At 47.0% G+C, this 19,219-nt stretch overlaps 1 protein-coding gene across 7 annotated transcripts in view; it reads right to left on the minus strand.

Moving 5' to 3' along the window:
- LOC139061257 (calcium-activated chloride channel regulator 1-like) overlaps nt 1–19,219 on the minus strand; it is a 323,451-nt gene that overhangs the window by 75,147 nt on the left and 229,085 nt on the right. For all 7 annotated transcript variants that reach the window (XM_070540974.1, XM_070540969.1, XM_070540970.1 and 4 more), the window contains 3 exons: nt 18,245–18,463; nt 12,688–12,958; nt 7,027–7,194 (listed from right to left, as the gene is read on the minus strand). In XM_070540974.1, coding sequence (XP_070397075.1) covers nt 7,027–7,194; nt 12,688–12,958; nt 18,245–18,463 — 658 coding nt within the window. The remainder of the gene's footprint in view (nt 1–7,026; nt 7,195–12,687; nt 12,959–18,244; nt 18,464–19,219) is intronic.

Consider the following 19,219-nt stretch of genomic DNA (forward strand, 5'->3'; position numbering starts at 1 on the left):
CCGAGCTCATCGTTTACATTGACGGCCACGAAATAGCCGCTCTGGTTGACACTGGCTCCCATTTTTCTATCCTTAGCTTACAGGTCGCTGACAAACTGAGGAAGGTGAAGACACCATGGCACGGGCCCAACATAAGAACCGCCGGAGGTCAGTTGATGACACCTGTCGGGAAATGCACGGCCCGACTCTTAATCGCCGGTTCAACCTTCGTCGTCACCCTCGTCATCCTTACTGAGTGTTGTAAAGAACTTATACTGGGCATGGATTTCCTACGGGAGTACGGCGCCGTGATTAACATCCGTGACAGAAGCGTCACATTTGCCACGAGTTCGGATGTCACCGATGAGAAGCCACAACAACCTCGCTTACGTATTGCCGCGGACGACGTCATACTTTTGCCGCGGAGTTGCTCTCTCGTACAGGTGCGCTGTGACAGCCTGCAAAGTGGGACTGGAGTAGCTGAATACATCAGTGCGCTAGCACTGAATTGCGGTGTGTCCATTGCCAGAGCCCTTATCAATGTAATTGACGGAAGCGCCGAACTCTTGCTGACAAATTTTAGTAGAGAGCGCCGACACATCGTTAGAGGCACTGCTGTCGCCTATTTCGACGAAGTGACAGAAATACAAGACTGCCACTTAGCACAGGAGTCGGCCTCTGCAATCCACACAGCTGCACCTATTGTAGACGTTAATCCGACGTTAACGGCCGTTGAGCGGAACCGTCTGTTTGAGCTCATCAAGCAGTACCAGGGCTGTTTCTCCTCTGCGTCAAGAGTTGGTCAAACGCCACTTACCAAACACCGCATCATTACTGATGTCGACGCCAGACCCATCCGACAAAACCCTTATCGTGTGGCCCCAAAGGAACGCGAAGCAATACAAAAACAAGTGAAGACGATGCTAGAAGATGGCGTTATTCGACCATCTAATAGTCCGTGGGCATCACCTGTGGTTTTAGTGAAGAAGAAGGACGGTAGCCTGCGCTTCTGCGTCGACTATCGGAAGCTCAATCAGGTCACAAAGAAGGACGTTTATCCACTGCCACGTATTGATGATTCCTTGGATAGGTTGCGAAACTCGTGCTACTTTTCCTCAATGGACTTGAAAAGCGGTTATTGGCAGATCGAAGTGGATGAGAGAGACCGTGAGAAAACAGCCTTTGTGACGCCTGATGGACTTTATGAATTTCAGGTACTTCCTTTCGGTTTGTGTTCGGCGCCAGCAACATTTCAGCGTCTAATGGACACTGTGCTCTCCGGTCTCAAATGGCAAACATGCCTGGTGTACTTGGATGACGTGATTGTCTTTTCCGCAACGTTCGACGAACACTTACGAAGGCTGAAAACTGTTTTTGAAGCGATACGCTCTGCCGGTCTTACTTTGAAGCCTGAGAAGTGCCATTTTGCTTTTCATGAGCTTCAGTTCCTCGGTCACGTCGTCAGTAGCCAAGGAGTCCGACCTGATCCGGATAAAATTGCCGCCGTCGCTAATTTCCCGATTCCATCAGACAAAAAAGCCGTGCGACGTTTTCTGGGACTCTGTGCATATTACCGGCGATTTATTGCGAATTTCTCGCGTATCGCATGGCCGTTAACACAGCTCACCCGCGAAGATATGCCTTTTACTTGGGGCGAAGACCAGGAGCGGGCATTCCACGAGCTCCGGCAACGCATGCAATCGCCTCCCGTATTAGCACACTTCGATGAGGAAGCCCCGACGATATTGCATACAGACGCTAGCAATGTCGGTCTAGGGGCGGTGCTAGTACAATGGCAGGGCGACAGCGAAAAAGTGATTGCTTACGCCAGTAGGACACTATCCCGAGCCGAAGCTAACTACTCCACCACTGAAAAAGAATGTCTCGCAATGGTATGGGCAGTTCTGAAATTTCGTCCGTATTTGTATGGTCGGTCTTTCACCGTCGTAAGTGACCACCATTCCCTCTGCTGGCTCATTAATTTGAAAGATCCTTCCGGCCGCCTCGCACGCTGGAGTCTTCGACTCCAAGAGTTCGACTTTGTTGTTACATACAAGTCGGGAAAACGGCACGCAGACGCCGACTGCCTTTCTCGGTCTCCTGTTGAGCCGGCAGCACAAGACGATGACGACACCGTTTTTCTGGGACTCGTGGATACTGCCGATCTTTCACGCCAGCAACGGGATGACATTGAATTGCTGCCGCTTATTGATTACCTCGAAGGACGAACCAACAGCGTGCCGAGGCTCTTTGCAAGAGGGGTGGCATCATACTGCTTGCGTCGCAACGTCCTCTACAAGAAGAACTTCTCGCCTAGTGGCAGCAACTACTTACTTGTTGTTCCATCACCGCTTCGACGTGAAATCTTACACGCCTGCCACAACGAGCCGACTGCTGGGCACTTGGGCTATACTCGCACATTGGCACGGATTCGGCAGAATTACTACTGGCCGAGACTTACTGCGGGCGTTAAACGTTACGTTCAGACATGTCTGGATTGCCAACGTCGTAAACCGCCATCCGTCAAACCAGCCGGCTTACTGCACCCTGTTGACGTACCAGCCACACCATTTGCGCAAGTAGGCATGGACTTTCTGGGCCCCTTCCCTACGTCTACTACTGGTAATAGGTGGATAATCGTTGCCACGGATTATCTCACTAGATATGCCGAGACAAGTGCCCTGCAACGGGCAACAGCAGATGAAGCGGCACGATTTTTTCTGGAATCCATCGTTTTAAGGCATGGCGCTCCCGCCGTAGTCGTCACCGACAGAGGTACTGCGTTCATGGCCCAGTTTTTAGATATCGTTCTACGTCTAAGTGGTACCGCCCACCGGAAGACAACAGCGTATCACCCCCAAACGAATGGACTGACAGAACGACTCAATAGGACATTGGCTGATATGATAAGCATGTACGTAGATGTAGAGCATAGGAACTGGGACGAGGTTTTACCTTATGTCACCTTCGCGTACAATACGGCTCGTCAAGAGACCACTCGCAAGACGCCCTTCAGTCTCGTATACGGCCGTGAGGTTACAACAACATTAGATGCAATGCTCCCTCATGAATTTGACGACAACGAGACGGGTGCTGAAGAGATAATACACCGAGCAGAGGCAGCTAGGCAGCTTGCGCGTCTGCGAATCCACGAGCAACAGGACATTGACGCCCGACGCTACAATCTTCGGCACAAAGCCGTAACATACAACATCGGCGACAAAGTATGGGTGTGGACACCTATTCGACAGCGTGGGCTCTCTGAAAAGCTCCTACGCAAATACTTCGGGCCCTACATAGTTCTCCGACGCATCAGTGACGTCAACTACGAAGTCGTTCCAGACAGCTCGCACTGTTCAAAGCGCCGACGGCATTTACCCGAGGTGGTTCACGTGCTGCGTATGAAGCCGTACTATGAGGACTGCCAAGACTGCGCAGTTCTTTACCGCTGCTTTCCAAGCGTCTATCATCGGGACGATGATCTTTTCTAAAGGGGGACCAAGTGACACGACTATATTTGGCAGAACCATAATTCAGCGGGTATGCGCCAGTGGGGACAACGCTGAAGTAGCGCGGGTTTTTAGGTGAAGCAGGGGAAACGAAGAAGACGTTGTTGTTGTTCCCTTGGACGACTGATAAAGTGCGTTTCTTGGCGGTGCTGCTACGCATACTCGTCGATCCCACGTCGTTACAATATATATATGAAGGTTACGCCTCCGCTTATTAGTTTCCTGTCCTTGCGAACAACTGCACACCCTGGCGGTACAATGTCGCGGTACAAGATATCAGAGTGCAGCCACGTTTCAGCAAGTGTTACTATATCTGGCTGATAAGCAAGGAGAACAGCTTCCAGTTCATGCGTTTGTATTCAGAATTTTCAGCGTTGACAATTACGAGTATTGCGCGTTGTTGCCCTCTTTTGTTCGTCATCTTTTTCATCTGCAAGTATGTCGTTTTGTTCATTGTCTCACGTGAAAAGGCTACGCTTTCTGGAAGCTTTATCGTAAATTAATCTAACCGTGCCGCGGTGGTCACGCTTGCCTTTTGTCCTTTGCTGTAGCTTCTTTCTAATGTCACAAATTAGTTGGGAAAAATTGTCGCGTATAGAATAGCTTGAGCCCTTAAGTTTTGAACATCTGTTGCTCAATTTCAACTACAAGTGTTCACACTGCGTTGATTAGCTGCGTCCGAAGGCGTATCCGCTAGCAAGTGGTCGATGGCATCGGCAATGTTTAAGAGCGGAGGTGAATTCTTAGGCCAAAAGCTGTGAAGGTGAAGCTCTGTGGCGATTGCATGAGACGTAAGTGCGGTGTCGTATTTGTCAGTAGGAGTAGGAACGCCGCTTTCTGAGCACTTCACTTTCCAGACATCTAGTTCAGTAAAAGCCTTAATTGCGGTTCTGCTGAAAAAGCCAGCTTTGAGACTTTCAGCATTTTTAAGCAAAGGAACGTTTTCGTATTTCAGCATAGGTATCGAATTTTATGGCAAGCGCATTTCATCATCTTTCTTTGTTTAGTACTGTTGGTATTTGTTCAGGGCCAAATTGAACTCAGGCAACCGTAATTTTAAAATGCTCCCTTATTACCTAAAGCTATTGCGACTTTAAATGTGTTAATGATGCATGGCGTAGATTTAAAGTTCGGCAGGGGGTCGGCAAGATGTTATGACTGGATTTTTTCTCCTTCATTTCCTGCCCCTAATTTTGTTGCCTAAAGCACACATTCGCAATCCTTCTCCACTGTTCCTCTGCGCGTGTTACCGAAAGTAGATTGTTATGTATCTTCAGTATAGACAATTTATGCAATGGTACAGAAGAACAATAAAGCCGGCAGATCTCATGATCTGTGCGAATCGATATTATGCGAAACAGTGTGTGGGGAGCCTATGAAGTTACCGAAACAACCATGAGAGTACGAAGACGGAGGCGGTTCTCAGATGAACCACATGACATACACTTCCTGATATTCATGTCATGACTGATCATTTATGTTCGTCATACACTCTTCGTCATAGTATGCCAATTTTGGAACCTACCACATTAACGAAACGACCATCGGAGCGCCAAGTCATGGCGCCCCCCACTTTTCATGACCTACATGGCACAAATTTCATGATATTCATATCGTGAGGGATCATTTATGGTCGTCATACAACCTCGTCATACCATTCAAGTGTTGGTAATTACCAACTTAACGAAACGATAATGAGAGCATCAAAACCTATGCAGCTAGCTAGCTGCATAGGTCTTGATGCTTTCATGGTCGTTAGCTAGCTAGCTAGCTAGCGACAGACAGACAGACAGACAGACAGACAGACAGACAGACAGACAGACAGACAGACAGACAGACAGACAGACAGACAGACAGACAGACAGACAGACAGACAGACAGACAGACAGACAGACAGACAGACAGACAGACAGACAGACAGACAGACAGACAGACAGACAGACAGACAGACAGACAGACAGACAGACAGACAGACAGACAGACAGACAGACAGACAGACAGACAGACAGACAGACAGACAGACAGACAGACAGACAGACAGACAGACAGACAGACAGACAGACAGACAGACAGACAGACAGACAGACAGACAGACAGACAGACAGACAGACAGACAGACAGACAGACAGACAGACAGACAGACAGACAGACAGACAGACAGACAGACAGACAGACAGACAGACAGACAGACAGACAGACAGACAGACAGACAGACAGACAGACAGACAGACAGACAGACAGACAGACAGACAGACAGACAGACAGACAGACAGACAGACAGACAGACAGACAGACAGACAGACAGACAGACAGACAGACAGACAGACAGACAGACAGACAGACAGACAGACAGACAGACAGACAGACAGACAGACAGACAGACAGACAGACAGACAGACAGACAGACAGACAGACAGACAGACAGACAGACAGACAGACAGACAGACAGACAGACAGACAGACAGACAGACAGACAGACAGACAGACAGACAGACAGACAGACAGACAGACAGACAGACAGACAGACAGACAGACAGACAGACAGACAGACAGACAGACAGACAGACAGACAGACAGACAGACAGACAGACAGACAGACAGACAGACAGACAGACAGACAGACAGACAGACAGACAGACAGACAGACAGACAGACAGACAGACAGACAGACAGACAGACAGACAGACAGACAGACAGACAGACAGACAGACAGACAGACAGACAGACAGACAGACAGACAGACAGACAGACAGACAGACAGACAGACAGACAGACAGACAGACAGACAGACAGACAGACAGACAGACAGACAGACAGACAGACAGACAGACAGACAGACAGACAGACAGACAGACAGACAGACAGACAGACAGACAGACAGACAGACAGACAGACAGACAGACAGACAGACAGACAGACAGACAGACAGACAGACAGACAGACAGACAGACAGACAGACAGACAGACAGACAGACAGACAGACAGACAGACAGACAATGCTCGGCAAGAAATGCAGCGGATTGAAAATTCTTGATCCAAGTACCCTTCAATGTTCGGCAATGCGAGGGTTGCACTTGTTAGTCGCAAACTATGACTCGGGCTGATTTGTCTCGTTGATGCGCTGAGAATTGCGCTGTTTTATACTTCATAATACTACGATACTGTTTCGCTTTTTTTACGGGTGGTGTAGAACAATAAAAGTATACACATTATTGCGTTTTCTTTTTGTGTGCTGCAAAATAACATGGCCAAGCTGCTAGTGGAATCGCCTACGGCTCAATAAACACCGGCTAAGAGATTAACAGAACATGTTTATAGCGGTGTATGTGCTTTTTCTTGTTTACATGTGTGAGTAAAACAACTTTTGTTTGTAAGCCCTGATTATTGTACTTTCAATACATAGAAAACCATACTACATCAAAGATCAATAGACGCAAAATTGTTCAGTTATGATAACGTATGTGTGCTCCTTCACTGGTTTTGATCGCTTAAACGTTTAAGACTTGTAATGACGCAAAGGCATGTCAGATTAGCTCACCGCGTGGTTTCTCTCCCGCACGCATGTTCGTGGGGAAGCCTTTTACTCGGTCCGCATGTCTTGCCTTGTCGTCGCCATGAACATAAGCCGTCACCGAGTAGCGGCCCTTTCCGCTGAGCTCCACGAAATAGCCACTGTATGTCCCGTCGTTTCCCCAGATATCCGGATCTGCAAAATTAGGAGCCAGAGGTGCCGATGCGTCAATGGAAACCGCAGAGCTATGCAAAAACTAATAAGTAAATTATATATGTAAGACATCGTTTGCGGCACAATATTACTGATGTCATGCCACAACGACAGGGAATTTTCGGTTGCTTAATGTGCGTACTTATATAGCTCATTTATTTTAGATATTTTATTGCGGCAGCTATTACAGAAACTACTGGAGAATTCATTCTCATGCAACTATTATAGGTGCGCTCGTGGTGGCTCAGTGTGGACGGCATATGAGCAGCAAGCTTCCGTAAACTTGAAAGCCATGTCGTGCGCTGTAGATACGACAGTGATAAGTTTAGGACGGTAGAGCGAAAGAACTGGTGTTTACGTTTCCAACCACATAATTTGGAGGGCCTGAAGAGACACGAGTGCCGCGCAGAATGCACAGTTTGATAGAAATAATACATAAAGGAACTGAAATGCCATTGTCTGCGGGAGCTACAATTATTACAGCTCGGCCAGCACAGAAATTGTGAGCATGCGTCTTGTGCCTAAACATTGGCCTCTTGATTTCGGTTTGCGTTGTGCCTTTGCAAATCCATAATCGGCAATAAAACATGCATATGCTCTTTTATTTGTTCAGGCACAAGAGACGAGCCTGGCTCCAGTAGAGGCCTTATACATGAAGTATAGACAGAGTGGCAACACGGTATGTCACTAAGCTGCTTCACTGCTCATCGAATTAATGTCGCCAATCATGAAATGGCGTTATATTGTAGTTTCGGTATAAGTAAATTTACTACATTTCACTTTTCGTAGACCACATATACGAGGCCCAGAGCTCAGATGGCGTACAAGCCTTCACTCGAACTCCTTTCCTTTCCAAGGCAGCGTCAGCCTGGAACCACCTCGCCACCATCTCTTCCAACAGTCGCTTACTCACCACGTTTAAACACCGCAATCCTAATACATGCTCCGATATCCACTTCTTTCTGAGCACCCTGGTCGTATTGAGAGTATTCATATTGCCAATGTGCGTTTCCGCCAACCACTGTGATTGGGATGCTACTTTGTCGCCTGCTATTGATATATTACTCGCCTAAACTTAACAATAGCACCTCTTAACCACCTTTCCCTATGAACACGAGCCTTCTCTTTTGTTTTCTTCTACTCCTCTTGACAGTTTTATTCGTGCTAGTCTGAGCTCATCCACTACGTACTTCTGCATTGTCATAGCGTGAGTTGACAATGCCCCTCAGATCACTTCTGAACGGCTCAGAGTGCCCCATTTAAAAAAAGGCCTTAACTGGTGACACGCGCGTGGTAGAAGCGAACTGCCATACTAAAACGCTGCTGCCACGCACGGAAGTGACGTCACAGTTATGATGACGTTGTTTAAACAAGTATGGCGTGTTCCGGTTTATAGTTTTGCGCGCGCTGCTGGAGCTGCTTCAGCTTTTCAGCTTAGCTAAAACGCAATTTTACGGTTTCTTACTGTGTTGTGTGATAGAATGTTGTTCTAGTTAGTTGCGCTGGAAGAACCGGATGGTGTTCGAGCTTGCGATCTCGAGCCACACTTGGGCGCAACGCTGGAGCAGCTCGTTTCTTTATGCCTTGGAGCGCGTTTATGGTTGTTAGTGTGGTCTTGGGCAGAGTTCTGCCCACTTGCTGACATTGCCTTCAGGCGGGAACAGGCCTTTCTGTTAGATTCACGTTTCACGTCCAGGCTTTCGTTACTAGGCTTCTGCGTGCGTGAGGCGACGCGAAATGTTTGAATGCACTTTGCTCATCGACAAAAGGCGCCCTTACTTTGCACAGCGATTTGGAAATGTGTATGCACCCTACATCGACGTCAATGCCGACGCGCACCACTTCTGCGTTTTCGAGCTCGAGAACAGTGTGTCGACGTGGTGTCCAAGGCCAAACAGGCATCCGACTTTGCCAGAAGGCGTACACACAACTTAAAGAATCGCTACATACGACACACCCTGCAATATGCATGATCCGTGTCGGCACCATATGCAGTCGGCGCTGTGCTACCACGACTCTTCAAAACCGACAGTCCAAATGATGCAACATGTCGTGCTGTTTCGTGGATGCAGCACAGTTCGTTCGAAGCTTCTGTAGCTTCGTAACGGCAACGTTATTCGTACTCGCCGATATTACACAGTGATTCAATACTACAGTACACACCACACAGCACGCGTGTGTAGCCGCCGACAGTCATTTTCGGTTTTAAAACGCAGCTCAAAATAAATGCTTTATTTATTTAGGCGTAGTGTATTTAACAACAAAACGATAACGTTAGCATTTCATGTATTTTTTACTAAGTTTTCTTTTTGTGACGTCATCATTCGTGGCAGCAGCGGACTCCACTTGGGGTCGTCTGCTGCCACGCGCGTGCACCCAGCGCCGGCCTTAAAAAAAAGAAGAACCCAGTAAAATCGCCACCGTACGGATGACTGTTAACACGCAGATTCGTTTGTGCTGCTGTGCTGTTCCCGTCTAGCCATATCGGTCTTTAAAAAAAAAACCTCAGCCTGCTACGGCGGCCTTGACACTATGTTACGTTATGTAACCGACATTCGGTTTTCCTTTTATTAGGACAGTCATCGTAGACGAGCTCTGCACAAAATTGATATAGAATCCCTGGTACTGATACACCAGCTTTGCTTCTGGTTATCTAACTGTTAAATAAAAAAAAATATGGCAGATCCTGAAGATCGCGTAGTTTGATGGGAGCTTATAAAGAGCTCCGAGTTCTGAAATCTTCTTATGAGACAGTCACGCAATTTATTATACTCATTGCGCTTGCTTCACCCTAGGAGTATGCGGGGGGGATTTTATGTTAGTGATGTTAGGAAATCCAGCGCCGCCTTTGTTGCACGTAGTATCATGTGATTTATAAAACAAAATAAGTTGTATCGCTACTTCAGTCTGCTTTAGTTTGTGAGCATAGACGTTGTCACTTCAAGGCGCCGTCTCTTGTCTAAATAGGCAGCCAACGTAGCAAGATGGCCAGCTTCAAGAAGGCACGCACCCACGAGGAATAACAGCTGTGCGATCATCAGCCTTCCAAAGCTGGCTACCGATTAAATGCATAGTAGGCACTAGAAGGCCGCTGTGTCGGCCTAGTATCTTGCCATCCACAGAGAAATAATCAACAATTTCGTGTCTACATACCTGAATTTGTGAAAACGGAAGTCTTACCGAGCTATGACAACTTCGCCGAGCTTAAAATGCCCCTAGGTACCTGCGGCGACTCCTACATTGGCGTGTTCAAGCACGAAAACACTCAGTTCTCAGTATACATGCGGTAAGCTTGGTGTAAAGAAAGCTGGAAACAAAATTATGAACACGTGCACCTGAACTATCAACGGCAACATGTATATCGAATTTTTAGGGATTTTGACCTACCAAGTGTACACGGTCGTCCACTTCCAATTTGAACACGGGTCCGGGCAGCCGGCGAGGCCGGCGCTCCGCGGAGCGCCGCTCGTGGGCGCCGGGGTAACTAACGCACCGGCGCACTGACTGCCACAGGCCAGGCCTCAGCCGCCAGCACACATTAGTGCTGGCGCGCTGTAGCAGACGACGCGGCTGATGTCTGGCCTGTTGGCAGCCAGTGCGCCGGTGCGTTAGTTACCCCGGCGCCCACGAGCGGCGCTCCGCGTAGCGCCGGCCTCGCCGGCCGCCCGGAGCCGTGTTCAAATTGGAAGTGGACGACCGTGTACAAGTTATTTCTACGTAGGCGATCCCCTGCACGTTGCCATTCACAACGCCTCCCGCGCAATCAACGACACAAGCACATGTGAAGAACCATCTACTAGAGCACGACTCTAGCATACCAACAATGTAGGTGTACATAGCGTACATAGAACACCCCATTTCTTTTTGGATAAACCCCACTCTGATATTTTGATACTCATTTTCGGTGAGGTAGGCCGGTTAGTTTTAATTGTGAAGCATTCTTGTCGAGGGCAGCCACTTTCTAGAAGGCGGGTTGGCGTTATTATTGAATAATTTTCGCGGGTTTATCCCGGGGGTAGCACCGCCGATCTGGTGACTTTTGTAAGCTGAACCCGTAGTAGTACAGTCTAAACCCAACTGCCCCTGGTTTGGCTGTGTATGGGCAATGGGCATATGCACAGTGTGTGCTACGACCACTCGGTTTGCATCTTCTATTAAGAAAACTGAGTATGGACCACTGGGTATGCTGCCAGTGGGTGCGATACCCTGGAGCCATTGGTTTTGTGCCGTACGCGTTGCTTTCTATCTTATAACTTGTCATTGCAAACATGCTATTTCACCAATAATAAATTTATCCTGTACAACATGTTTTTTTTTTCTACGCAACCGTTCGCTCCTTAACATTTAAAATATTTGTGCAAGCATTCCCTATAAATAATTTGCGCTTCCCCGCATGTAGACGTTAGCTACAGTCAAGTGTGCCTAATTTTCGCTCCATATTTTATTAGAATTTGTGCAGCAAACATTTATGAGGGCTGCTGTAGGCAGCACAGTATTTTAAAGCGAAGCTTTCTTTCCAAGTTCCAACACTTTTTGGTAGTGTACCTGGCCTCTGACGCTGAACGTGATTAACGCCATGGCGCTATCTGGCAACAGTGCAGCAAAGAAGTACTTTACGAGTTGAAAGGTTCAAGCATGCAGTTTCATACAGTTACTACAGACAACAGTGGAGAGCAGTGACGCTTGTGTTCACAGGAGCTGCAAGCAGGGTGACTCAACTAGCATGGGATTGGAGGTCACTACATGGATTACATGGTTACTACATGGACAACGCTTTGCTTTAGCTTTGAAACTGCTTTTTGACTTTGAAAACTCATCTTTTTTCAATGAATTGCTGTGCTGTAAATATTTATATAAACATTAGTAAGACTGTTCCATGACAGGACTCTAAGACAGGACATTTAGCACACAGGGCTGATATTGCAACCTTTACGCCACGGCCGTATTCATGGACATGAGGCATTGAACACCTTTTCTCGCAGGTAAAGCAGCGCGTTGAGACGCTTGGCGGGTTTTGATGCGCAATTGCACATGAAGAAACCAATGCATTATAAAAACCACGAGTCCAACACGACACCATGGAAAGCACTGACAATTTCAACAAGAAATATATATAGGACGTGCTATATGTAAATATGTTTACCCGAAGGAAGAAGCGTACGTCTATTCACAGATGGCTTTTAATGCCGGAGCAAACAAGAATAAAGCAGTGAACAAGCTAAACTGTTCTTAGTCGTCTGGAAGGCCACCTTCATTCTTTACTTTTTCGACTTCTTTGTATTCGCCTAGTAAAGACGGAATTTCACAAAGCATAGCCTGTGTGCAAAAGGGGCAGGCTTGGTTCCCCCTCCGTTAATTATCACATGTCTCGTTCCTGTTTAAGGGGGTCAACACGTGTAATACCTACAGCATCTTCTGAAAGCATGAAGCTCTCTGCCTAGTTGAACTAGAATAATAATTGCCGATCGTCCTTACCCTTGCCATCGTCAAGCAGTCGGACAGGGCACGCAAGCCCATTCTCGCTGATCACCAAAGCCGTTACTTTTGCGTCAATGACAACACGCTCCCCTTTCTTAACACCAACCAGTATCACCAGGTCTTTTGGGTTAGCAACCTCCGCCTTCAGCACTTCGCACGAAGCCACTATCGGTTTCTTGGTCAGGTGTCTGGCTTGGGACGTGACAAGGATGGAGACCACGACTTGGGTCTTGCTTGCGCTCTCCACTTGAAGCTTCCATGTGCCCGCCTTTAACACAACAGAGTGCAGCAGGTCAGTCTAATAATAATATTAAGTATTATTACACAAATCACTCAATCACTCACTCATTCAGTCAGTTAATCAGTCAGTCAATGGAACAGATAGAATGCAGTGTGATGGCTGCATGCGAAAACACAATCATATAAGAAGCAATATTCGCGCTTTAGATGAGCTTAATTATTGACCTGGGTGCCCAATTTCTCCTTCGTTTTCTGTAGCGGAAAACCAGTAAAGCCATCCACGTCCGAGTACATAAGCCTCAACTTTTATCTGCGAATAAACGCGCTTCTCTAAACCTAGCACTATTTATTCCTGGGCGCCCGAAACTATCACGCACTTGCTATATTTTGTTACGACACCCAGAGATGTCGACACACATCCATACGATGTATTTTACAGAGCCGCTGCTTTTTCGTCAAAGGTCCAGTACATTGGGCATCGGGGTGATTGGAGGGCTGGCGTCACTTCATAAGCCAGGCAGGAAAAAGAAAATAAATTTTCTGGGTGAGTCCATCGCTTCTACTACGTCTCTACGAAAATTCTTGACTATGGTGCGCAACTGTAATCAGCAAAGTGTCGAGGAAAGTAGTAGTCAGAATCAAGCGGGGCATCGCGCACCGAACGCGGGGCCTACACAGGAGAAGTTCGAATGCAGGCAATTCAACTACGGAATTTGAATAAGCCTAATAGTTCGCTTGAAAGAACGCTATGTACTATATCGCAATTCCACAGAAGACTTTCTGCCCGATTTTATGAGTGATATATACACATTAAAAAGACGATGTAAATATGCATCAGACAATCAGCAAGTAATGCATTATGAAATAACATGCCAAATGTAAGAGATAAGATCACCATCACAGTCTTATACACAGAGCCGTGTGAACGAGAACCTTCAGCTATTATTGCTACAGAGGAGACATATGTAGATAACAGCAGTATATAAAGAAACCAGCAACCCTTTCTGTCATTCCATTTTTGGCAATCGAATGCACCGTTGATTATAAACATAAGAAGATGCATTCTAGTATACGGCTTATAGCGCTGGCCTTGGTATAGATACAGAAATTCGAGGTCACACGACAATCACACTTTACCTTAATTGAATCTCAGCAAAATGCATATGTTAAAGAAATTACAGATAACAAATCTGTGAGGTCTCAACCGAAGAGCGATTAAATAATGTAATTTAGAAAAGTCAGTAAACGCAACCAGAAAATCTGAAGAAACAAATTTTGATCCTTCGTTCACGACTGCTAAGAAATGCATAAAATATGACCGCCCAATACTCCGTACAGGTGGTTTACCAGCTAAGCTGAAGCGTGAGGCCCCGGTCCTATCACTGGTTTAATACTGACGGTTTCATGCATGACGACTTGGTAGGCTGCCGGATCCTCAGTACACAGTTGTTGCTTACGATCAACTGCACGAGCATGTTCTTGCACATGGGCTCCAGCATGGGCACGGCATAGGCGAGCTCATTCCCGGTTCTGCTCGTGGCGTTGCTGATCGAAAGCAGCCGAATGCACAGGAGTGCGTATGACGCGTGACCCGCTCATTTCGGAGAAACTGCTGCAGGCGTGTTTGGCTGTGACGCAGGGGAAAAGACGTCACTAGTCGCGCAGCTAATCCAACACAACCTAGATAGCACAAGGCCTTTTGACTCCGACCCTTGACGTCTTGTTAGCCCGAATGTCATAGAATCTAGTGGGGATACTCCCGAGTAGGCAATAGGCAACAGTGATTTTGATATCACCGCTTTCATACCGCCAGCCTTTTCAATGGGAATTTCAGGCCAGGTAGCGTGACGTCATGCATCGGAGCAAACAGGCCTTCTGCCATATAAGTTGTGTAGCCTAATCGCGTGCCTCTTTGTTTTCGCTTGGGCATGTACATGGGGTTCTCCAGGAGTTTTCGGCGTACAGGCGAATGACGGACGGGCGGACGGATGGATGGACGAATCGGCTAGTCATATATAGTTTTGCAGTAAAAAGAACGCGCGACAAACAAAAACGATACATCAATACGCAACAAACTCTATAATCACAGACTGTATAAAAAAGAAAAACAACTGCGTGAAATTCCACATACACGTGCTCTTCAAGGCGAATAACAAAAATCCTGCGCGAACTTCTGAGACTTGGTAAAGTGCGGAGTACCGCGTGGAAACGTCCGAACTGAAGAAGCGCCGGGCTGCTGTTGCCTGATAGAATGCCACTGCCGCAAACGAGAGTGGTCTCGGGCAGTTTGTAAGTAGGCCTCGGCTTCGAGAAACTAAGCCATCGGCCACAACATTGGCCGACTTCTGATGCAGGTTCCGCTCTCCTCCAAGGTTCAAGAAACTGCCTGCTCACGGCTGCTCACTAACGGCCCTCTCCCTATGGCCGCATGCCGGTTACCTCTAAGGTAAGCGGTCAATCAACTCGCCGAACTCGGAGAAGTCGCTCACTACAGCTACTACAGCCACTACAGCCGCACAAGCAGTAGCGTTACATCTTGATGGCAGAGGCGGCGTCGCAGATGTGTACGTGTAGTCAGTGACACATATATACGTCCCTCAGGCAGAATAATAGCAGAACGATGATGAAGAGCACGTACGAGGTCTGTTAGAAAATTATCTGACCTAATTACGTCTTCGTGAACACCTGATGGATATGAAAGAAGGGCGCTTGCATCAGCCGACCTTGAACCTTCATGCACATGCGCAAATTTTTTCCCGCCTGCTGATAGCGTCAGTCGCTGGGACGCAGCGTTTGGGTGGGGTAGTGCGCAATGCTCTCGTCGTGTTTTTTTTTTTTATGGCAAGGAAAATGGCGGAGTGACTGGAGTAGCGCCACTGCATCAAATTTTGCCAGAAACTGGGCGACAGCCAAGTGGGAACCATTCGTAAGATTCACACGGCTTTCGGTGACGATGTTGTGAGCAGCACACAGATTAAGGAGTGGTACAACCGGTTCAAACACCGCCGCACATCTGTGGAGAGCGAGCCACGCTCCGGTCGGCCATCAACACGCCGAAGTGACACGGTCATTGCCGAAGTGAACGCTGTGGTGATGCGGGACGGTCGTGCGACTATCCGACAAATTGCGGAAGAGGTGGGCATCAGCACTTTTTCTGCACATTTCATTATGACCAAACATTTGGCGATGAAGAGAGTTGCGGCAAAATTCGTGCCGAAGCTGCTCATGGTGGAGCAAAAGCAACTTCGTGTTGAAGCCTCACAAGCCATGTTGGATTCCACAAACAGTGACCCGGACTTCATGAACATCATACTCACTGGGGACGAGTCTTGGGTGTACGGGGGTAAGACCCGGAAACCAAATCCCAGTCGTCTCAGTGGCAGCATTCCTAGTCACCAAGACCAAAGAAGGCCTGCCAAGTGCGCAGCAACGTAAACAAGTTATGCTGACTGTTTTCTTTGACTCCTGCTGTGTGGTACACCACGAGTACACACCATAGGGTCAAACCGTCACGAAAGAGTAGTACAGGAATGACCTCCGTCGCGTACGTGATGCTGTGCGGTGCAAGAGGCCGGAGCTGGGGCCAACAGGAAATTGGCGCATCCATCACGACAATGCTCCTGCACATTCCCCGCATTCAATTCAGCTTTTTGGCGAACCGCCAGACTCTTGTAGTTCAACAGGCTCCTTACTCTCCTGATAGGGCCCCCTGCGGCTTCTGGCTGTTTCCCAAAATCGAGAGGCCACTGAAAGGAGCGCGATTTCACACAAGAGAGTACATTATGGCTGCAATGACAGCTGAGCTAAACGCCATTCCGAAAGAGGTCTTCTCAAAATGCTTCAGACAATTGCAGCACCGCTGGGAGAAGTTTGTGGAGTTCCAAGGAGACTACTTTGAGAGCGATTACGTTTCCAGCATTACAGTTATGCCTGTTTTTCTTTTTCGGCCAATGGTCTCGTACGTCAATTCCCGGCGTGGTTCCTTAGCGGCTATGGTGTTGAGCAGCTAAGCACGAGGTCGCGGAATTAAATCCCGGCCGCGGCGGCAGCATTTCGATGGGGGCGAATTGCAAGGACACTCTTATACTTAGATGTAGTGCGCGTTAAAGAGCCCCAGGTGGTCCAAATTTACGGAGTCCCCGACTACGGCATGTGTCAAAATCAGATCGTGGTTTTGGCACGTAAATCCCAATAATAATGATAATAATAATAATAATAATAATAATAATAATAATAATAATAATAATAATAATAATAATAATATAACTTGCGTCCATTGTCGAAATGAGACCTGCACGTCGGACACGTCGGCTGTTTGCACTTGACTGACCGAACGATTCAACTAATGGGTGATGCTTGCACAAGTTCTAATATGTACGATACGCTATGTCACGCATGGAATCTGATTACAAGTCTGACGACGAGTCATACAACGAATAGAATCGGCTACACAAATTTTCGGAAACACGCAGCCGCGTCTTGCGCAGAGCGATAAATAATTGACAGTGACCTTGCCATACACCAAAGAGGGTGAAGGCGAAAGCCCGCACGCTCAAGAGACCTTCTATAAATGACTTGATGTTCTCATTCAAATGCGTTGTTACTTCTTAATATTTGTTCTTTACGACCAAATGTAACGGGTGTGAGTGCAATTATGGAGGTTATCTAATTGTGTTTAGTACCTTCGTCCTAATTAACATCAAAGGACGTGGGTTCGACTCCCACCTAAGGTTTTCCGATCGAGTGCCTTAGCTGTCTAATATTTAACTGTGCCTAAATTAACATCGAAATATGCTATAGGTAGTGAGTTTGACTCCCGCATAAGCTCACGAGCGATCAAAATCGTTGCGTGAGCGTTGTTTGCTTACTCATAGAAGAGGATAACGACGATGGCCCGCATGCCATCAAAATTATTGCATGGATATTTGCATATGGGTAAGACACGATGCCACTGAGGTCATGTCGTGTTGGTGGACGATGGCTACTTTCTGCGTTTATGAGACGTATAAGGCTTTCTCCTTAGAATTGTTAGTCGGTGAAAACTTGTCACCGGGTAAATGAAAGCTAGTACACATGGCAATACTGTATATTTGTGCCGCAAGTATTGGCTGTTGTATTTACGCACCAAATGAGCGCAGAGATAGCAAATAAGCTAGCAGGTCAATTTAAGAGCGATATTCAGATAACGATGTCTGTACATGGGCGAAACAACACACTTAGTACTGCTATTATTGTCACTCTCATGCACGAATAAAATGAATCAAGACTAATCGTAACATTAGGCCACTCTTCGTTTCTCAGAATACAGCCTTACCGTGGCGGGACTGGGTACGGTAATAATTTTTCGGCGGTTGCTGATAACCTCTTGACAGTTTTGACACCTCTTTCCTGTGGGGTCAACGAGGAACACCGCCAGTAAGGAGTTTTCAGTGGAGACTTGGGTCACGGTGATGATTGTGTTGTTACCCAGGTCATCGTCAATAATGAAGTTTTCTTCGAGGGTTCCCGTGAAGATTTTCACTTGGGCCGTTACCTGGAAAAGATAGAGACTCCAAGCTCTTTACAGCACAATTCATTGCAATAAAATCTTCTTTCCGTGAAAAGCATGCAAGAGACCGCGGGCAAGAAGGTGCCACTCAGATATGCTTGAAAAAATTCACAATACCTTCACCTCTGTCCTAAGTAATCGACGACACCAGCAAGATCACATCAGTATCACCAAACAAAAATAAACACACAAATCTGAATCAAAGCGCACTAAAAACATACAATTTAATAAAGCATGTAAAAGTAACAGCACAGTTTATTATCACCTCGAATTGTATATTTTATTCTCACAGATGCATACGTGTCAAACTTTTCACTCTGTAGTTAGATTGTCAACTTACCTTGGGTTCACTTAAAATAGCCCGGCAACACATTTAAGCGTTCTGGGTAAATCATACTAGACGCTAGAGAAAACTTCTAAGGACCTCTGTGACAAATATTCCTGAATTTTGTGAAATGAAATGCCGGTCAAGCTTTCCCCACGGTACCGTCAAACCCAACTACCTAAGCAGCACATAATGACGCCGTGGAGCCTTCATGGGACAATTAGATAGATGTGCGGAAACATCACGAGCAAGCATAACCTTATCCATGGCCGCTAAAGTGTCCGCAGTGGTAGGAATGTATATGATACTTTACGTAATACAAATTTACGAAATTCCACTGTATTCAAAGTGTGCACATAAAACCTAGTTTTACACTTCCGATATTCAGCGGCAGTCTCCTTTGTTGTGCAGCCTCC

The sequence above is a fragment of the Dermacentor albipictus genome, chromosome 6, assembly GCF_038994185.2.
Source record: "Dermacentor albipictus isolate Rhodes 1998 colony chromosome 6, USDA_Dalb.pri_finalv2, whole genome shotgun sequence".
Classification (NCBI taxonomy): Eukaryota; Metazoa; Arthropoda; class Arachnida; order Ixodida; family Ixodidae; genus Dermacentor; species Dermacentor albipictus.